Source organism: Antedon bifida, chromosome 1 (assembly GCF_963402885.1).
Source record: "Antedon bifida chromosome 1, ecAntBifi1.1, whole genome shotgun sequence".
Classification (NCBI taxonomy): Eukaryota; Metazoa; Echinodermata; class Crinoidea; order Comatulida; family Antedonidae; genus Antedon; species Antedon bifida.
The window spans coordinates 4,973,347-4,993,957 of record NC_136226.1 but is presented as its reverse complement, the minus strand read 5'-3'; the positions used below and the strand labels follow the sequence as shown (position 1 = coordinate 4,993,957).

Here is a 20,611-nt window from a genome sequence, read left to right as displayed (position 1 = left end):
CCCCCCTTTAAAACAAAAGGAAAGGCGTGGTTATTGAAAGAAGGGTAATAATCTTGCAATAAAGAAGTTGACATATTATTCAGACCTAGTTAGGTCAAGTATAGGTGAACTGAAGCATGAAAAGGAAATGCACTGAACTACAGATCTTTTGATTGTCATATCTTTTGTTCCTGTTCAATTCCTTAATAAAAAGACAGTTATTTTGCAGTCTATAAATTAATACTATAAGAACATTCTTTACAATAATTTTCAAACCTAAATTTAATTAAATCATAAAAATGACATAATTATAACAAAAACCAAAGATGAATTATGAAGTAATTTGATGAAAAAATATTCCAAAAATTAGACAAAAACAAATAAAACATTGGTGAGATACTGTTGTCAAAAGTACAGTACAAATCAGTTGGTTGTTCATTTCAATGAATCTGTATGGTACACAAGAATAACTTCATTATGTCTAGCTTATGGCATTTCTTTCATGATGAGAATTTAATGTCATCATGGCCAGTGACAGATGTTTCAGTCATTACCTTAAATCAACACAAATATTCTTGTTAATGAATTTGTTAGGCTGCTTGCATTCAAAACAAGTCAAGAGGACAATTCAAGATAATGCTGTACAGTCTAAATATTATTCTTACGATATTTGGTCATTAAATTAATTACTGCTAATTGCTGTCTGAAAGAGAAGAATGTCCTAACATAATTCTTGTATATTACAAGATAGTTGTATTGTTTTATCAAATTTAAACCATTAACCATGCTATTCAAATTAAATGTTTAGACTGTAACTTTCTTTTACTAAAAAGTTATTATTTGCAAACAGAAAGAAAGAATTTTGTGCAACACTCTCTAGACTTTTTAATGATGTTATTCTGATAGTGATGTGTATATTTGATTTAAGATGAATAATAAAGTTTACTTTTGAATCGGAAGTAAATGACAACAAATGTTACTGTATTGTATTCGTTGAATGGGAATAATATCTTCATTTGTTAAAAGCCTTACTCTAAAGGTATTTTCAATAAGACAGAGCCAGGTCGACATAGAATCAGACAATTTTTACAACACATTTTCCCCATTTAAATATACTGTAAGCATTCATTATTTGTATTTATAACACACCTGATTGTATTCTATGTTGACTGATTGCGTTCAGAAATCAACAGACTACAGTATATCTATGCAAAGACGAATGTGTTATATCGGTGCATTGCAAGCCGGTCGAATGGCTCAATGGGTAGTGCCTGGGTCTAGCAACGTCATGCTGTAGCGTTAGGCTAGGGTTCGAAACTTATTGGTATCCCCTTTTTTAAAATTTACTCACCATCTTCTTTATTGACTATCATCTTTTCTAACCATTTTCCTAGAGGGCTGTTTTTTTTTTAGGTTATGAGGCCAGAGAAAGCTTGGCCTTTAATTAAATATTGGCCTGATCATCTCAATAGGCGCGGCGTAGATATAACACAGGGATTGTATCTACAACTAGGCGTAGACGTAGCAACTGCATACTAAAAAAAGGGGGATACTTTTAAGTAAGGCTAGGTATTGAAACCTTGAAACTCTTGAGCTTACCTAAATTAAAAACATTCACCCGCTGCGCAGTGTGAAACTGCAGTAGCGCCTTGTCCCTTGACATTAACCATACAAAATGTAGGATCAGGTGCCGTTTTCGGCCACCTCGACTTGTATGGACTATACCATTATAAAAAGATGGGAAAATAGGGGTGTCCTATTTATTAATTGAGTGTGTTAATGTGTTAAAATACTGCTGCTTTTGTTCTTTTGTTTAGTGCATTATGTTTCAGCAACAAAGAGAAAACAACTACGCCCTGCATGCTGTAGAATTAAATTCAAGTTTTCAAGTTAATACAGTATATTATGGCTCTTTATTTCTATATAATTTTTAGGTATCCTTCCCTAATATATTAGGTGGATTCCCTAAGGTGGATATTGAATAATTTTTACGGATTTATAGATACAGAAAATATATAAAGAAAGTTTTTATTCCAGTTACAAATAAAAAATATAATTTACCAAACATTAGTACATTTAATAAAGATGACAGTAGTACATTTAATAAGATCTATCACATACTGATTATTAGGTAATCAGTAAAACAAATAAACATTATAATTTTGTTAATAAATCTGTACCATTTTGTTCCCAGAAAACACAGCGTTTGACATTGCGTGTTTTTAGGTTTGGTTTTTCCTTTTTGTACTAACATTTAAAGTGGAGCTACACTCAGACTTTCTCAGCTTATATTATGTTTAAGTATGTTTAATTGAAAGTGATTACATACAAAAAACAGGAAAAATATGGCAATATTTTCCAAAAACTAATTTCTAAAAAATTGGTCAGAAAATAGTGTTTTTTACTACATTACACTTTTTCAGTAACTTAGGGGTTATTAGTTTACAATATGTCGCAAAACGCGTTACACTTAGCGACTGACGCGTTTTAGTCGCCGGTCAACGCGTTGGTGAAATGTCTCCCCTTTGGTAAATTATGTGTTGGAAAATGGCGAATCAATTTTATACCAGGGAGTTGTAAAATAATTTTTACAACTCCCTGTTTATACACACAATTAATACGATTTGTTTAGGCCCAAGTAATATTTCCGATAAAAATGTCAGCATAATTTACATGTAACATCATGATTTGCACTGCACAACAACAGCATAATAATCTTAATCAAATTGCTTATTAATTTTAAGCTAGGCCTAGCTAAATCGTCTGCTCAGCCTAGCTAGCTAGGCTTGAATTCATGTCTAGATAGGACTGTAGTCATGGGTTCGAAAATGCTTGGTCGTTTCGTCCCATTTATCGTTCCTGGGTTTTCTCGCACATTAAGAATTGTGAAACACAACATTCTCTACAAAACAAGACTGGTATTGCTCAGAATAGTAAAGAATAGTAACAGATGTGGAAGCTTATGTCTGACTGAAAAGCAACTATTCAGGCACCCTATCATGGCCCATGGGTACGGTAGGCCGAGATTGGGTGCCATAACAAACTTCACTGCTGTAAGGCTATCAGGCAGCCAGCTAGAGGCCAAGCAGCATCGTTACATACCTAGACTCTAGTAGGCCTAGGCCTAGCTTTATTGAATATATAGCCACATCTTTCTCAAATCTCGTTAAATTTGACATTTTAGTAATAATCTCATAATCACTTATTACACTGTGAAACATGATAGGGTCACATCCAGAATGTTTTAATATACTTTTCGCCCGTCAAAAATAACATCGCGACAACAGATCGCCAGCTGCAGTGTGAAAAATGTCATGAGAAATGTCACGTGATCATACTCCCTAGCAAAGTAAAAAACCCAATTGGACCCAACGGGGGAAAGTGTCTATTTACGCGAAATTGCGCAATGTATACGCAATAACAATACCAGAAATAAAAAGATCTGGAAAAATTACATATAAAAACATTTTACATTTTTCTTTTAGTGAAGAAATTAATTTTTTAGGAATATTCAAATATACCCCCCTTTTGCATGTAAAAGAATAGGAAATTACAAGGTATCCCCCCAAAACGCAAAAAGGCGTGATTTTCAAGAAAATCATACTCATTGAAAAAAATTTCAAAAAAATATGAAGTATGAGGGATGATATTTTTAAAGAATAGTTGAAATGTATGAAAAATAGCAATTTTCTGGGTGGAGCTCCACTTTAAAGTGTTTAAATCCAGATAGGAAAACATAGGCCTAGTATTTAATTAATATGCTTTAATTTTGATTATACTGTAGTGTTTAGTTTAGTTTTTACATATAATAAGTAAGTATACCTACTTATATAGTTTTTATTTATTTATTCATAGGAATCACCTTTATATCAGTGTCACACATTTATCAGTTAATGGTGCATCCAATTTACAGACAAAATTACAAATAACATAAGCCACAAAGTTCTAAATACTAATACATAACATAAAAAAAAAATGTGATCAAATTAATTAATTAGATCTGTATGAAAATACATAATACGTAAATTGTACAATATATATAACTACAAAAATAAAAACAGAACAACAAAAATACAGCAGAATAGGCCTAATAAATAAATAAAACTTACAGATACATCCTCATAGAGATGTCTGTAGCTTGTTTACTATAATTATTAATCAATTAGTTGAGAGGGGTAATGCTGATAAAATTGTAGATCTAGTAACCCATGCTTTCATGAAATATTTTTTACAATAAAAATCAAAGATTTCTCCTAATGTTTCATTTTCAGTGAATAAATTGTCTAGCATAAAGTGGTGTTTTAATTCCTTAGATCCACAATTAAAATTATCCCAGTACATACTTAAATTATTGTCTATGAGGTTGTTCTTAGGATCCAAGTATACATCATTTCTATCAGAGTTTAATGAAGGACATTTAAATAAAAAATGGTTTACTGTTTCTTTTTCGTTAGTAATACACATCTTACATAATCCTGTGTTATGATTTGACCAGGATTGTCTACGACCCTCAAGATCTAGAGAGTTTGATCTTGCTTTAAATTTTAAATTCATACTCGTAAAATTAGTTTTATCTAACAAATATTGTTAAAAGTTTGGAGTTCCTTTATACATAGTATATTCCGTTAACATTGTTTTGCATTAGGCCTTTGAAAACCACTCGTTATGATCAACTTGTTTATTAATATTATTTTTCCTAAATGGCTTTATCCAGTTAGTAGATGGTTCTTAATTAAATTTGTCTATAAAATTTGTTTTATTTAAAATATCTTTAGCTAATATAGTAATATTGTTACAAAATCTTGGCATTCCCTAACACAGTACCTAATAATAACATGCCTTATAAAAAGTACATGCATTGCTAGTTTTTGATGTTTTGTATTGTTCCTTGTAGTTTGTACTGTAGGTTACATAACAGAACAATTGTATTGTCTTCCCATTCAATAGACACCCTTCTCTACATAAAACATAATACACCACACCCCTATCATAATAATGGTATAGTCCATATAAGTCGAGGTGGCCGAAAACGGCACCTGATCCCAAAATGTAAATAGTAATAACTTAATTGATCAGGCAAATACTAGTATAGGCCTAGGCCGCTTTTACTTTATTTAAACATAGGCTTACTACTCTAGCCTATCTAGGCTAGGCCTATTCCTTACACACGTAGCCCTTGTCTACACGGACACACACACAGCATGCAGCCTGGAAAAGCTCTCCATTTCACTAGCATTCAGATAAGGTCAACACGATGAACCAGCTAAATACATAGGCCTACATATCATGGCAATGGCTGATTATTATTAAAACACACTTACCGTAAGTTAATAACAGGATCTTCAATAAGATAATACTTATTTTTTACTATCATTCATTGGAAAACCACAATGGTACAAAATCTCTCAAACTTCGACAACAAACATTGTTGTATCACTCGCGAATTTCTCCTCGTTTTTTGACCTCCTACTATTTTACCATTCCAACAATTGAGGGCTCACTACCCAATTGCAAAAGGACACCACACCAAAATTGATTTAATTAAAAATAAAATAAAACTCCATTTCTCTTTTTACTTCTTTTGTAAATTGTATTTAATAGTCTATTCTTGAAATTGTTTTTACTGAATTTGGCACACAATTCAGAATATCGAAAATCAGATAATTCGAATATCAAATATCAAGACCCACACAAAAACCAACATTTTATTAATGTACTTTACCAACCATACCCAGGCCCATAACTTTCACTATTTTTCCACTCATTCACAAATTATAATATACTGTATTTTATATACATGGTTATGTTCTTCACTAAATGTACAACAGCTTAATTTAGATGATATTGATCAGATCAGGTTTGACTAAACTAATTCTTCCATGTATGTACAGTACTGTACATTGAAAAGTTCTGTGTAGGAATCTGATAAAGGTTAATGTTAGATAAGAAATTATTCTCTATAATCATTTTTTAAAAAAACAAGGCAACATAATAGAAGCGGACAGAATTGATTATATCAATGTCATTGATAAAACCAAACACAATAATAATTGACGTATATGATTGGGTTTAGCTTTGTGCTCAACTGAAAATCTTCCCTTTATAAAGTACTTATCCAAATTTAAAGTTAATCAACCCAAGAATGTTCAAAATCGTTTACTTACTAATACTCAACAAAAAACAAGTCCCAAATGGAATACATCAATTAAAAATTATAAATTACCCGAAAAAGGAAAAAACAAAACCCAGCGTGCATAGTATTGACGTTTTTAGCCACAAATACTTATAAATTATCATAAAATAATGCAAACAAAGTATCATCATCTGTTAGGCTATTCAACTTGTGTGTAGATATTGTGTACTTTGAACCTTAAATGACATTTTACTCAAGGAGAGTAACAATGCATCTTTTAATAACATGTTTATATCAGAGTATTTTCTTTGTGCCTACTATATATATTACAGTAGCAGTCTATATTATGGAATTCAACATTCAACATATTCAAATTAATTTATGTAATTCAATAATGTATTGCACAGCTCATTCTGGGTAATAGGGGGTTAAGTAAGGATTGTGCCATTGGGCATCCACCCCCAATCTGCCTCTTGTTTTTGGCAAGTTGCGTGCTCTCATTAAATTATTCTTTGGACTTTTTTTCCCATATACAAAGAAGATATCAGTACACTGTTAAAAAGGAGTAGAAGATCTATAAACAATATAGGCTGCCTTGTGGCTGCTATAACATAGACAATTAAAATATACACACTTTCTTTACTACAGCAGTATCTAGCTTGTTAGTTCAGCCTGGGCCAGCCTACAAATCTTTGGTTTCCTATGAAAATTGAAACACAGAGAAAAAATATTTTCGTGCGATACGTGTGAAAATGTATATATGAAACACCTATTATTTGATTGCTTTAGTTTTTCACTCGAGACATACACGCAAGTACAAACACACTGTTGACATTTATTTGATATTAGTTCAAATTATTATTAAGGTTGTTAAAGTGGAAGAAGAGAACGCTCTGGATGAACTTTACCGAGAAATGAAAGATGAACTTGTCTTGCATTTTAAACGATCAACAACCGCACTAGAGTCGCTGATGCTGGTAAGTTATCATTGACGATTATTTTAATAATAACGAATTTGTCTGAAAGGGAAACGCGTTATTATTTTAATAATAACGCGTTTGTCTGAACGGGAAACGCGTTAAGCATACATATCACAACTTATAATTATTGTTTCAGGAAGAGAACGAAAAAAGGCGACGATTGGCTGAGGCGAGAGCGTATGCTTCTGGAAAGAAACAGATGGATAAAGTTAGCGTCAAATCTATGCAACTTAAAGTACTGTCACATGAAGAGCTCATGCGACTGTTTGCTGGTGTAGTTGTAAGTAAATTTATTTTATTTATAATTTATTATAATTAACTAGATATTAGATAATAATGCAGTACTGTATATTGTATAACAGTGTTTTCTATATACTATTATGAACACAATTTTTCCGCCGATATCCGTCTGTAGGCCTATAAATTAAAACATACATATCATATCAGAGCCATAATATTGAATATTATGGCTCAGCAGATGGTATTAGTGCGCCCTCTATATCGTCACACAAATTATGTTCAAAAATACTATTTCCGAGACAAGCAGCATTTTACGTGTTTTAGCTGCTATTTAACTACGCCGCATTTTCAAATTGATCATTATTATTTTTGTTTGCAGCAAAATGAAACACAAAAGGAGGCAGTGGCCACGCGGGAATCTGAGATGCATCATGATGACGTCATGTATAAGATGATTCGTCGGTAAGTCAACCATTGCATTCTTACTTAATTAACTTTGAACAAACAACTATTTTCTTTAATTTAATTTTTAACACTTCGAACATGACACTAAACTGATTCATCTCCATTTGAATGCCAGGCAATCTATACAGTGGGCGGACCATGAGTGTGCATTGGAACGAACGCGGCGTATTCTGGAAGCTGACCGGGAAGCAAAGACCGGCGGAATGGACTATGAAAAAGAAAGAATTAAGGACACTATGCAATCTATACAGGAAAATATGATCATCGAGAAATTTCACGGACATAGAGTAAGAAATGTTATTAATCAACATACAATGAACAAGTTTGAAAATGCTGTTCACAAAAAGGCTAGTCAATAAATAATGGTGGGATAAAAAAAACTATCGGTAAAAATGAACAATGGCGATTGGTGACGGAGAACCTTATTAGTAGTTTCAAATACATATCGATTCTTTACAGGTGATTGTTCCTAAAGTGATTTTTCATGATGCTTACGAAGATAATTTTACCGAACAAGATTTAAAACTACGCCAACAGCGAATGAAATCTCGGCGCCAGTCCTGCGCTGTTTCGTAAGTATAAACTGTATATATACTTACCCGACATGGGTACATTGGTTAAGTACAGTATTTTTCGATGCTTGATTTGTTTCCTGGTTTGATTCGGCCGTAGTGAAAAATACAGGGGACAGATTTGTATACTTTTATACCAATAAGCAGTATTTCACAGGTGATGCCTGGCTATATAAAGCCCAATAAAGAAGACAGTGAATTGACACATTGCGCTTTGCTTTATGTTTTTTTTTTAAATGTTTGTTTCTCTTTGTTTCTTACAGAGGCATGGGATACTGAAATCACCACAAGAATCATTATCTATGACAACACATATCTAAATTATCAAATTTTGGGTTAATAAACAATGATTAAATTTATAAAATGAATGACCTGGACAAATAAACAACAATAAAGTAATAAAATATATTTTGTTCGATTTCTTTATTATTATTTTCGTTTATACACATATAACGAGAATGCATTACTAAAACATGTGAAAATAATTTGTAACATATACACAGTATATAGCGCCAGTTGGGACATTGCTAGTAACATATATTTAAATAAATAGCAAAGTCCTAAACTGCGCCTAGTGATAAAAGTACAGACACCTAATAATAAACATCGAGATATTCTTACTAACAAATTCTGTACAGTATATTGCAAAACGCCACTATGCCCAAATATGAGCTTGTACTATTAAATGAACATCTTTTGATAATTATGGATAATGTTGCAGATATCAAAGTGCCGATAAAAAAAATATGTTTTGCCCAATCAACGCGTTTGATTTAGACAGCTTTTAAAAATTAATAAACGCAATCATTTCAACAACCATACGGCAGAGGATAAAGTTCCGAAGATACACACACATTTAATCGATAAGATAGAGCTATAAAATCAGCCCATAGTTCCATAATGATATAAACCAATTCTATTAATCCAATGTGTGCTCTGAACATAAAAAATATAATTTCAATAAAATATTAATTACAATATGTGCATTTGAGGTTTTAATTATTCTAATAAATAAATGATAACCACTAATAATAATGATTGTTATGCATGATAAATTTAGTTTTAATTGTTTCGTGATTCTATTAGTAGATCATTACTATGATAAACAGGCTCTACACGTCTCATCATTAATACTATAATAAAAATATTATTATGCTGAGCGTGACTAACATCATGCTCCTACTAGCCCCAGAATTTAATAGTCGAATGATGAAACACAGCTGAAACAACGCGTTCAAAGTTCTATTCTAGATTCAGCAAGAACTATTTGACACAGCGTCTATCACAAACGCTCTACCCAGTGGCGTAACGCAGAGGCTGCCTGTTTTCCTCTGGGCACTGCTCAGGGGCCCCGGAGCTTACGGGTTTAGCCAGTGAGCACTCATAGACTGTTCATTATTTTCCAGGTAATATATAAATCAAGCAAGCTAGCATTTCTGTACCTAATTATATACTGAATACTACAAAACTGTACAGTTGTATAAAACCGAAAAACTTGTAAACGAGTTGTACGTTTCAGATTATATGGTAGACACAATGTAAGGCGTTAAGAATGGACGAAAATTAAGTACAGTACAATGAAAACAATTGTATATCGTACTAAAAAAACATTTCGGCAGTAAAATTTATCTTTATATTTGTTTATGATATGTTTACAATGGATGAATCAAATTTTACTTAATATGTGTAAGATTACATATGTTATTATTACTATACAAATTCTTCACAACATTAAAATTATGTAACTGTGATGATATTTATTTCATGAATTCCGGTGGATTTGGCATTTCGGCTGATAGATAGAGACTTTTTATTCAATCCTGCCTGCACCTTGAGTATAAACATACAACAATGCAAATAGAATTGCCTTGCCTTTTACTATTAAGTGGAAACCTTATCAAATGAATGATGCTATAGCCAAATTATGTACTGTACATCATGGAGAACTATTACTGGTACAGCATCAAAGAAACAAACGCAAATAAAAATAACAAGACCGTAGTGGGGTTAAAAAAAAAACAAGGCAAAGATGCTTTAAATTTGATTATTAATATAAAATATGACGATCTGTGCAGGGGAATTGGAAATTGAAAATTTCATGCTGGCTACGGCCATGTCATGAATTGTACACGCATGTCATGTCTGTGTCTTTGTGGTTTACACAGGGCTAATATTTTCAGATTTGTTTTTTCTGATTGTGTCACGAATAACTTACCGACCGCTTTTTGTTATCAAATATCTGTACAATATAAATAGACGAGATACATACATAAAACAAAGTATCTACGAACAAAATAAATTAGCCACACACTTGAGTGTAGAAAACTGTATACTTACTGTAACCATAAATATAGGCCTATTATATAATAACATAACGTTGTTATTGCAGCATCCATTGTGATCTCTTTACTAAAAAGTACTTTTGCTACAATAATACTAATTACTTGTAAATGCCCATTCCACCAATGTGACCTTACCTTAAAACTAAGTTTAAGCAAATATGTTATAAAACTGTTTAAATATACATGGTTTTTTTTCTCCATGCAGAGAACCGGTTTACAAAATCTACCATGAACATCGAAGATACTACTTAACATAATCAATAATGGAATTAATATTTCGAAATATTCATATTTAATGTTTCTAATACAACTTGTAACTACGGTAGTTCTAAAATTAAATGATAACTCTTAAACGCTGAAAACTCTGAACAAACAATTTAAGAATTTTCACTGATCAGCACAATAGAATAAGAAATAGGAATACACATCCCCTTGTTGGGTTGTAAATGATGTGTTCTTCAAATGAATGCATCCTAATCTATTCTTCTTACAACTAAAGTTCATTTTCGTAGATATTAATATACTCTTTCAATCTGGTAAAGATGCAGCAGACTGTAACACATATTCTAGTAGTATAGATGGTACACACCTGTTGTTACGAGATAGAGCTTTGCTTTCTAATTTATTCAATTAGATTTTAAGTAAGGATGATAGTTCACTTACAATACAATGGAAGCATTCAGATACACATAAGTTCATTCCACTGTGGTACATAGAGCACACAAGTGTTGCAAACCATTCCATGCACAATTCTATTTCAAAGTTTTACAATTACGATTTTTTTAGAATCTTTGATAAAATATATTCATTATAAAGATTATTTGAGGTAATTATACTGTTGTGATCGTTGAAGAACTTGATGGACTGACAAGCTCATTGTCTCCTTCTTCACCACCCAGCTTCATCAAGTCATCTTTTGTCAGATGTAATTGTTTGATGTCTTGAATCAAGCGCGTCATGTCAGCCCTCTGGCCAGAGGACCTCTTGTAAGGACTGTAATTATAAGGAGATACCAACGCCGACGTGACAGTGGCTGGCGAGTCTTCACTTCTGTTCATTCCAAATGGCTTCTGTGGCAGCTGAAGTTTCTGAGGCCGAGGTGACCCATTTTGCGACCCTGATTGGCTCGGTCCATCAGCACTGAGGGTCCTCTGCCTTGAGTTTTTTGAAGAATTTAATGTCGTGTCTTCCTCATCAACGAATGATGAGTTTCTTGTTCTTTGTTTCTCACCAATTGTCTCGGCCACCTTAGTGTTTTTATCCTTTGTAGATTTTGCTCCATAACCGTTACAAGTGATAGTTATTTGGTATGGTGGATCATCTGGGCTATGATCCATATCTGAACAGCTTTCTGGCAAGTCTGGCATTGTCTCATTGTTGATGTCATTGTCACTGTCCCATTCATCTGTATAATATGGCATGACCTCATTGTCAATGTTGTTATCACTATTCCACCTGTCAAGTCCAAGCCTTCTATCAAGAGTATTATCCGGATATCGGAAGACATCATTCTCTGATTGGTCATTTACCTTCTGCTGGTCTTCTTTCACATCCATTTCTACTGCCTTATCCTTCGAATTTTTATCTTTGTCATTATCCTTCTCTTTTTTACCTTTTTTCTTGAGTCGAGGAGAAAATTTATCTCGGAAAGAGCTCCTTTTACTGCTTCGTTCAGAAGATCTTTCAAAGTTTTCTGTGGATTTTGATTTTTCTGTAGATTTTGATTTGTCTTTTGATTTGTCTTCTTTTTTCTTTTTAGGATCTTTTGATTTTTGCTCTTTGGAGGATTTCTCTTTCTCATCTTCATCCTCCAAACTCTTTTTACTTCTAAATTTAAACTTTAAAAAAGAAAATCGTTTCTTCTCTTTCTTCTCCAACTCCACCCCGCTAAGACTGTTTACACTCTGCGATTTCTTATTGACGATCATGTTCTTTCGTCCAGCTTGTGGTGTGCTCTGACGACTCCAAGTTTCCATTCTGTTTCCAAGAGTCGACTGCGAGTTCAAGCGGTGTTTCCAGTTAAGAGCATCACCACATTCACTAATAGCATGCAGACTGTATGAACTGTTCTGGCGAGATGTGATAGAAGAAGCTTTAGAAGATGTCGGTGAAGTCAGATCACTGTCATTCCTCTTCATCCAAGGTCCGTAAGATCCAGGTTCAGGAGTGGATAAACTTCGTTCGGGAAGTGGTCTACGAGTTAGGGTTATCTCGCTAGCACGAGAACATATACTAGCAGAATCACTAGTAACATAAGTATCGGAATCAACACTTTTCTGATGAATCTCAATGGTGATGTTATTGTCACTTTTTCCTTGACTGGATGATTCATCACTTTTTCCTTGACTGGTTGTTTCATCACTTTTTTCCTGACCAGATGACTCGTCACTTTTTGAACAGTTGGTTGTTTCATGAAACTCAAATTGCCGAGGAGATTTCTGATGGGCTGAATTACTTTGTTTCTCTTCTGATTCACTTTCGCTAATGTCCTTTGCATTTGCATGTGGTGGACCCTTTCTGACAACAAACGTCAGCCGTGAACCTACTTCTGAACATAACTGAGTACCAGCAGCTCCCAACAGTTCTTCCAACTCTCTTTCAAAGACGCTTTGTCGTTTGATGTCACATTTACCATCATTGCTTTCACTTGTGGCTGACCTTTTTAAAAGAGGTGGAGTATTGGACAGGCTTTTCTTTGATTTTTCTGTAAGATTTGGATTAGGTGGTTTATTTTTTAAATTGGTTGTCTTTTTAGCAGTGTTAAGTGTTTGAGGTCTTCCTTTCACTAGTTTGCTTTCCTGTCTAGGTTTCCCTGAGGCAGTTGTAGTAACAATAGTTGTGTTAACAGGAGTACTCTCTGGAATGGATGCAGAATCTTTGGTGAATGTAGATTGTTTTACTAATGTAGGTCTTGGAACATCAAGTGTAGTTTCTTTAGGTGGAGACTTTGATGTTTTTGAAACGGTTGCTGTTTTCTTTTTTACACCTGCTCCAGCTGTTCCAGCTCTTCCGAGTTTAGGAGAGCCTGTTGTAGTTTTTGCTGGTGAAGGTTTTGATAGTGGCTTTCCTGGTGCCTTTTTAGGCACATTGGTTTTGTTGTTCTTTGGAGGTGTTCCAGTAGTCCTTGACTTAAATCCACTTGTATTTGAACTTGTTGAAGAGTTACTTTCAATACTGGCTCTTCTACCTGGAGAGTCATTTCTGGTCTTGGGAGAAGTGTTGCGCCCTAGATCTCTAGCAGGACTTTGTGAGATAGATCGTTTGTTGGCTGCTTGTTTATTTGTAGATGGTGATTGTGATCTTGAGCCTGGAGCTGAAGCTGTTCTAGATGGTGGGGCTGAACTTGTTCTTGATACAGGAGCTGTTCTAGGGCTCTTCGTTACTATTAATGTTTTTGCACTGTTTGTCTTATTGAGTCCAGGTTTACTGACTTTGTTTGTATTAGATTTCGCTTCAAATCCTCCACTAGCTGACTTTGTCATGTGTGACTTAGAAGTTGGTAGTTTAGGCGAGGAAGCTGTACGATTTGCTGGTGATTTTTGAGCAGTGTTTTTCTGTGCCCCTTTAGTTGGTGTCACTGGCTTAGGTGGTGTGGTTGAACGTGGCGGGGTAATTGAACGTGATTTTCCAGTGATTGGACTTTTGTATGTTTTCTTACCTCCAACAACGGACTTAGTTTCAGGCTGCTTTTGTGTTTCTGATGGTTTAACTATTCGTGGTCCTTTGGCTTGAGTAGTAGATGATTCAGATTTCTTCTCCATTAGTTGTTGAGTAGCGCTTATACCTGACACAGAATTACTTTTTTGGTTTTGAGACAAAGTACTGATTCTGGGTTTGGGCGCCTTGGACACAGGTTTCTTGGTTGTCTTTGGTGGTGGAATAGCAGAATTTATACAAGCATCCAAAAGAGCTTGTTCAGCTTCCGTTTCTTCATCCATACTTAATGAACTAAGTGAGCTGTTACGGGAGAAGCATACTGGTGTGCCTTCCATAGCAAACATGTGTGGAGTGTCTTTGCCAGAGGTTGGATAGTTTTGTTGTGGTTGTTCATTCTGTTCATTCTCGCATGCATCCGTACACTCATCAAGATCACTTAATGAGCTTAAACTTGAATTACGTGAAAAACAAAATGGGGTACCCTCTTCATAAAACTTCTTGCAGGAATCGGCTGAATTGACTCGTGATCGTCTGAAAGAAGTATCAACATTACCTGATTTCTTTTCATTTGTGTTTAGTTGGTTAACTGTTTTCTTCACCATTAACTTATTTGAATTTTCATTTTGAGATGAGTTTTGCTCAGCCACAGTTGAATTACTGGAAGACTTTTCTTTTATTGCTTTCTCAACAGAGAGATTCCTTTTAGCTTCAGAGAAATCAACATCTTCTTCACAACTGAGAGAGCTAAGAGAATCATTTCTTGAGAAGGATATTGGCGTACCCTCAATACCAAACACTCTTGGTGAATCTAATGGAGATGCCCCCGGACTAGCACCATACACAGGTTTTCTTTGTGCGATTGCTGTAGAGAGAAATGTTTTACTTGTGGCAGATTTAAGTGGAACCTGTGGTATTGTGTTCAGCTCAACATTGCCATTTATAACATCTTCTTGTAAAGCAGAGTCAATTGTTAGTTTGCTAAGACCGGATCCTGCAGAATATGTACTAGGTGTTTTCTCTGTTCTGAAATGTAACAATTCATCCGGTTGAAACTTACACCATGCCTGTACTCTTTCGTTTCCAGTAGTTTTATTCTCGGATTCCACTTCAGGAATAGGAGAATGATTTCTGTGTCTGTTGTCAGGAGGAGTATTCCTTCTGCGTGGAATACCACTTGGCCTTCCCATGTTGCGTGATTTCGCTCCAAGCCGTGAAGACTTTCCTTTTGAGCCACTGTGTCTAAATTTAGATGGTTTTGGTGGTGGTATAGCTGAGTTGATGCATGCTTCAAGAATTGAATCATCTGTATCATTTAAGAAAGAATTTGGTTCTGAAGCGCCTTCGTCCTTTCCTGCATTCAACTGACTTTCTCCATTCTTAAAGTTTTCTTCAGTTTGATGATCAAGTTTATCATCTTTCTTCACATCCTTCATAACTAATTGGCCCCCAGTTGTTGTGCTGATCTCAAAGTCATCAATTGTTAGGTCACTTAGAGAAGTTCGTGTTGACAACATAAGTGGTGTGTCTTCTGTGCAGTAACTTTGTTTAACATCTTTAGCAGGCAAATCTTCTTGCACGAGTGAAAAATTATTCTTTGGCAATGAATCTTTTCCTTTGTTTCCTGTTTTTGATTTTCCTTTAGTTTGACGAGTGGTTGACTTTTTGGCTGGAATGGCAGATTTAATGCAAGCATCTAAAAGATTTTGTTCCCTTTCAGACATTTCACCTACTTCGTCCTCTGTGATTTGTGTATCATTTGTGGTTATCTGTGATTCAGTTTCATTATCGTTTGATTCTTCTGACCATACACGAGGCAAATCGATGTCTTTCTTGATCTTCTCCTCTCCTTCAATACTCAAACCACTCAAACTTGTTGCACATGAGAAGTCCATCGGGGTACCTTCAGTAGCAAAGGTAGTTGGTTTGTATGATAGTTCAGGTGGAGGAGGTGCTTTGGAAACAGTATTTATAACTTGCTGTTCACAGATATCAGCTTTTTTCTTTAGAAATGCAGATTTGTTCCTCTTAGGACTGGAAGGCATACTCTGACTGGGACTATCTGGAAGATCACTTGGACTAACAACTTCACTTGCTCGTCTGCTGTCACTGAAAATTGATGATCGGTCTTCGCATATAGAAGGCATATCAAAGCTACTCAATGAACTAGTAGAGCTAGCTCTACTAAATACTAAAGGGGTCTCTTCAACAAAATGCACTTCTCTTTCATCTTTTTCATATTTAGTATGGTTGTTCAACATTCTTGATTCATTGTCTTCATCGTGCTGTAAATCATTATGTTGTTCATGCTCTAAAGGTGGTGTATATGATTCCCGTTGTTGGACATGTTCAGAGATTTCACCTTTTTCAGGCTCATCAAAATTCAAAGAACTTAATGAAGAACGCATTGAGTAGACAGTCGGAGTGTCTTCAACACAGAATTTCTTTTTGTCATCTTTAAAGATCTCTTTACTGTTAGATTGAGAGTTCCGTTTGTCATCATCGCTACATTTATCATTATTCTGGTTACCGACATTCAATACATCTGGAGTATCCTCCGCTACCATATATATGCTTGAGTTTGTACCAGATGTAAATGGCATTTGGATAAAATTCACTCCTGGAGAAGTTGATTCATCCATATCTGTTGCGTATCTTCTTGAGTAATCTGTAGGTTGATCAGTAGCAGAGAATTCTTCATGTTCATCATCATCGTAATGAACTTGCCTAGCACCTGAAATAGCTGGTTCTCTCATCTGTGATGGAAGTTTTGATCCAAGAAAAGTAGTCATCTTGGGATTTGGTCGTGCTCTAATTAGTTCCACATTGCTTGATGGTTTATCTTCAGACTGACCATTGCTTGACTGATTTAAGTTGTAACCTGTTGGATAATTAAACCTTTGAGAGTAAATCTGATTGCCAGTAGCTCTGGATGGGTTTCCAGAGTTGTGTCCCATATTGAACATACGTCTCTCATCCTCTTTCGGTTGGTGAAATGGTAACTGATATTTCCGTGCCAAATCTGGAGGAATATTTGGAATTTGATTCCTTGCTGTCTCCTTATCTTTGGAATCTTTGGCTGTTCTTCCACCAAGGCTTTCATCAGAATACTTCTGGCTGAAGTTAATAATTGTGTCTCTATCTTGCTCAAGACAATCATCTGTGACTTTTCTTATCATTGCAGCATGATTCTCTGCCAACATAGAATGAGCTTCATTCTGGTAGCCAGTATTATAGGCCATTTGATGGTCAATATGATGCCTTCCATAAGGACTTCCATGTGTACCCATTGGATAAACATCACTTGCAATGCTATTAATACTGTCATTTGAAAGTCTCCTTGCATGAAAATTTTGACCATTGGCATCAAAGCCAAAGCAAAAAGAGTTTGATCTACTGGTGAGGTTTGATCCATTTTGTTGCTGGATTTTTGTCACGGAACTTGGTCGCATAGATGCTTGATCTTTCTCTATTTGACGAGTATTATTCGTTTCTTCATTTTCAATCTTGATTCCTGCATTCATTGCGACCTCTAACATCATCTAAAAAAATGGAAAAAAAATGACAAAATATTAAAATCATTATTTGGATGACTAAAGGTGACAAATTAAAATCAGGAAAAACCATGTCTCACTGCTTATAAGACAATGTCAGAGATGTGCATATTATTCTTAATAAGGTTGATAGGTTGATTCAAATTCACAAATATATGAAATATTATTACTTACTCTTTCTAATTTAGATCCTTCCTGTTTCCGGTCTCTTCTGCCTTTAGAAGAATCCTTCCCACTATCATCTGTTTCATATTCACTTCTGTCATGCTTTGAAGAACCAGGCGATTGTTGAACATGGTGATTATCACTATCTGATGATCCTGATTCCAATGGTGAGTGATTTCTCTTTGTTTCCAATTTATTTGGATCTCTTGGAAACCAGACTGGTCCTTTTGTGACACAATCTGTATGATGTACACCATGAGATTGATTCCTAGGGTAGACGAGCCTTCCTCTGCTACTCTTTCCACCATTGTCAGATTTATCATGTGGTTTATTCATACTACTGAAAGCATCTCTCAGGTTTTTGTCAATCTCTTCCACTAAAGCTTTTTGTTTCCTGATGTGTAGAGTTGGTGTAGAGTCTTTAGAGCCATCATGACTTGACATATCTGGTTTAGCAGCCATTAGATTCTTGAGCGCGGCAGAGCTACCCATTGCAATCATTTTATGCTTGGAATGTACAAGATTTTTTAACATGTTTACAGCTCCTAACTTCCAAAGTAAATCCTGATCGTCTTTGCAACGAGCTGACAAATTCCACAATGTTCCACAAGCATTGCTGACAATAGTTAAACTTGAAGACTTCAGTTGTTTCAGTAAGATTTGTAAACAATTATGTATGCGCAAAATGTTACGATATACGTCGCTAGTTGCAATGTGACTCGATACATTTCTGAGAATACCACCACCGTTTTCGACAACTGCCCACGTCCGTGATGGGCTTTTATAAGTCAGTGTACTGACAAGAAATTTGAGTGCACCCTCTACTGCACAAATATCTGCTTTGTTTTCTGTACAATGTGCAGATAGGTTCCACAAAGCACTTAGTACACTTTTCAGAGTTGGCTCTTTCTTTACAACCAGAGCAGCATTCATCAAAGCCACAACAGAACCAACTTCTCGCAGGACACGTTTACTAGCAATATCTGCCCGCCAAGAAAGGTTTCGCAGTACACTGGCTGCAACTTGTGTGAGATCCTCATTGTCTGCAGTTAATTGAGCAACAAGCGCTCTCATACAACCTTTCATCGAACATAATGTAGCTTTATTCGCACCATCTCCAAACGTGAGATTCGTTAGGGTCATACCCGCATAGCGTCGCAGGAGTAAACAATACTGATCAGGTGATTGGGAATTTAGGTCATAATCTAATTGTAAAAGCTCTGCTATTGATAATAATCCTCCTGAAAATTAAAGAAAATAGAAGAATATTGGTAATAACTATGGTAATTTAATATCACACATTATAAAACTACACATCATTATACTGTAATTTGAATCAATGGTCATATTTAAGATCACTTGGTGCAAAGTCTCAAAGAAATAATCAAAGATCAGACTATATCATCTTTTGTAAACTAGAAATTGCAAATGGACAAAACAGAGTATTTTTAATAACTGGTGTTAAAAAATCAGAATTGATGGCTTTAGTAGTGATATACAAAAATCAATTTAAATTAAATTTAAAAATATTACCTAATTGACATATTGCACTACGGTGTTCCTCATCAAACGACAACTTCATGAGTGTGGCAACAGCAGGCGCTGGATTGTGATCAAATACTGGTGATGTTGGGTCTGTAATGAACAAGATCATTTATTATTAACAAGCTGGCAACACACTTGTAAAAAATCATATTAAAGCATATCTTAAGCTGTGTATACACTATCAAACTAGTTTGACAAAAAAGTGTGATGTACCCAAATATGGTAGTGATATGCCCAAATATGGTAGCGATATGACATCATCATGTCCATACATGGGCATAAAGTTTGATAGTGTAGAAAGAGCAAGCATTTGAATGTATATTATATAGACTTTAAAAAACTTGCTAAATGCAAAAACCTGGTAATGACAATTTTGCTGTTACCCAAATTCTCCAAGACACAAGGACTGTAATGCATAGCATTTTGAGTTGGTCCTGGGTGACCCTTTTGACCTAGATCTCAATTCTTTAGAAAAATAAAGGGACGGATGTAGTATTTAGAACCTTACCATCAGTACTGCTACTTGGTCTTTCGTTTGAGTCTCTCAGATAATCACAATATGATCTAATCTGCTCCAAAAGCCTCAGCACCTTTGCCTCCTCTTTTTTCTTTTTCTCATCAGGATGCGAATGCACTACATTGTGTAAAGCAGCACCAGCACGAGAACGTGCCTCTTTGCTCGCTCGTGGATCCCCCATTAGCGAATCTTCTGGACCATGTAAAAGGTTGATTAACAAAGGCAAACATCCTATGATAGAATAAAACAAAGACATAATACATCCATCAACAGATTTTTTATTTTATTTATTTATTTAATCACACTCTTGTTTACAAGACCAGCCACTGCTGGCTTAAGGAGTGAACAAATATATCATAGCAATTAAAATAAACACACATAAAAATATCAAACAAAAGTTTTAACACCAAATAAATAACGAACAAACAAGCAAAGAAAAATGTATATATGTAATATTGTTTGAAA

At 34.8% G+C, this 20,611-nt stretch overlaps 2 protein-coding genes across 2 annotated transcripts in view; one reads left to right on the top strand and one right to left on the bottom strand.

Annotated features, from left to right (window-relative positions):
* The first annotated feature begins 5,280 nt into the window (after positions 1 to 5,280).
* LOC144838724 (uncharacterized) lies at positions 5,281 to 8,759 on the top strand. The gene is made up of 7 exons (XM_078694183.1): positions 5,281 to 5,301; positions 6,979 to 7,089; positions 7,229 to 7,372; positions 7,712 to 7,794; positions 7,913 to 8,084; positions 8,257 to 8,369; positions 8,633 to 8,759. The coding sequence occupies exons 2-7, from the start codon at positions 7,027 to 7,029 to the stop codon at positions 8,646 to 8,648; spliced, it is 591 nt and encodes a 196-aa protein (XP_078550309.1). The 5' UTR covers positions 5,281 to 5,301; positions 6,979 to 7,026; the 3' UTR covers positions 8,649 to 8,759.
* Positions 8,760 to 8,775: 16 nt separating this feature from the next.
* The window catches only part of LOC144851713 (adenomatous polyposis coli protein-like), a 60,201-nt gene continuing 48,365 nt past the window's right edge, over positions 8,776 to 20,611 (bottom strand). The window contains exons 9-12 of the mRNA XM_078709308.1: positions 20,138 to 20,377; positions 19,618 to 19,719; positions 18,094 to 19,325; positions 8,776 to 17,907 (exon numbers count right to left, since the gene is read on the bottom strand). Of these exons, the coding sequence (XP_078565434.1) occupies positions 11,542 to 17,907; positions 18,094 to 19,325; positions 19,618 to 19,719; positions 20,138 to 20,377 (7,940 nt within the window). The 3' untranslated portion in view covers positions 8,776 to 11,541. The remainder of the gene's footprint in view (positions 17,908 to 18,093; positions 19,326 to 19,617; positions 19,720 to 20,137; positions 20,378 to 20,611) is intronic.

What these genes read in the sequence shown, in the direction of transcription:
- LOC144838724 (XM_078694183.1), top strand. Translation starts at nt 7,027, where the DNA reads ATGAAAGATGAACTTGTCTTGCATTTTAAACGATCAACAACCGCACTA. An exon ending in CACTAGAGTCGCTGATGCTG is followed by an intron (nt 7,090 to 7,228) that starts GTAAGTTATCAT and finishes TTATTGTTTCAG; the next exon opens with GAAGAGAACGAAAAAAGGCG. An exon ending in AGAAATTTCACGGACATAGA is followed by an intron (nt 8,085 to 8,256) that starts GTAAGAAATGTT and finishes GATTCTTTACAG; the next exon opens with GTGATTGTTCCTAAAGTGAT.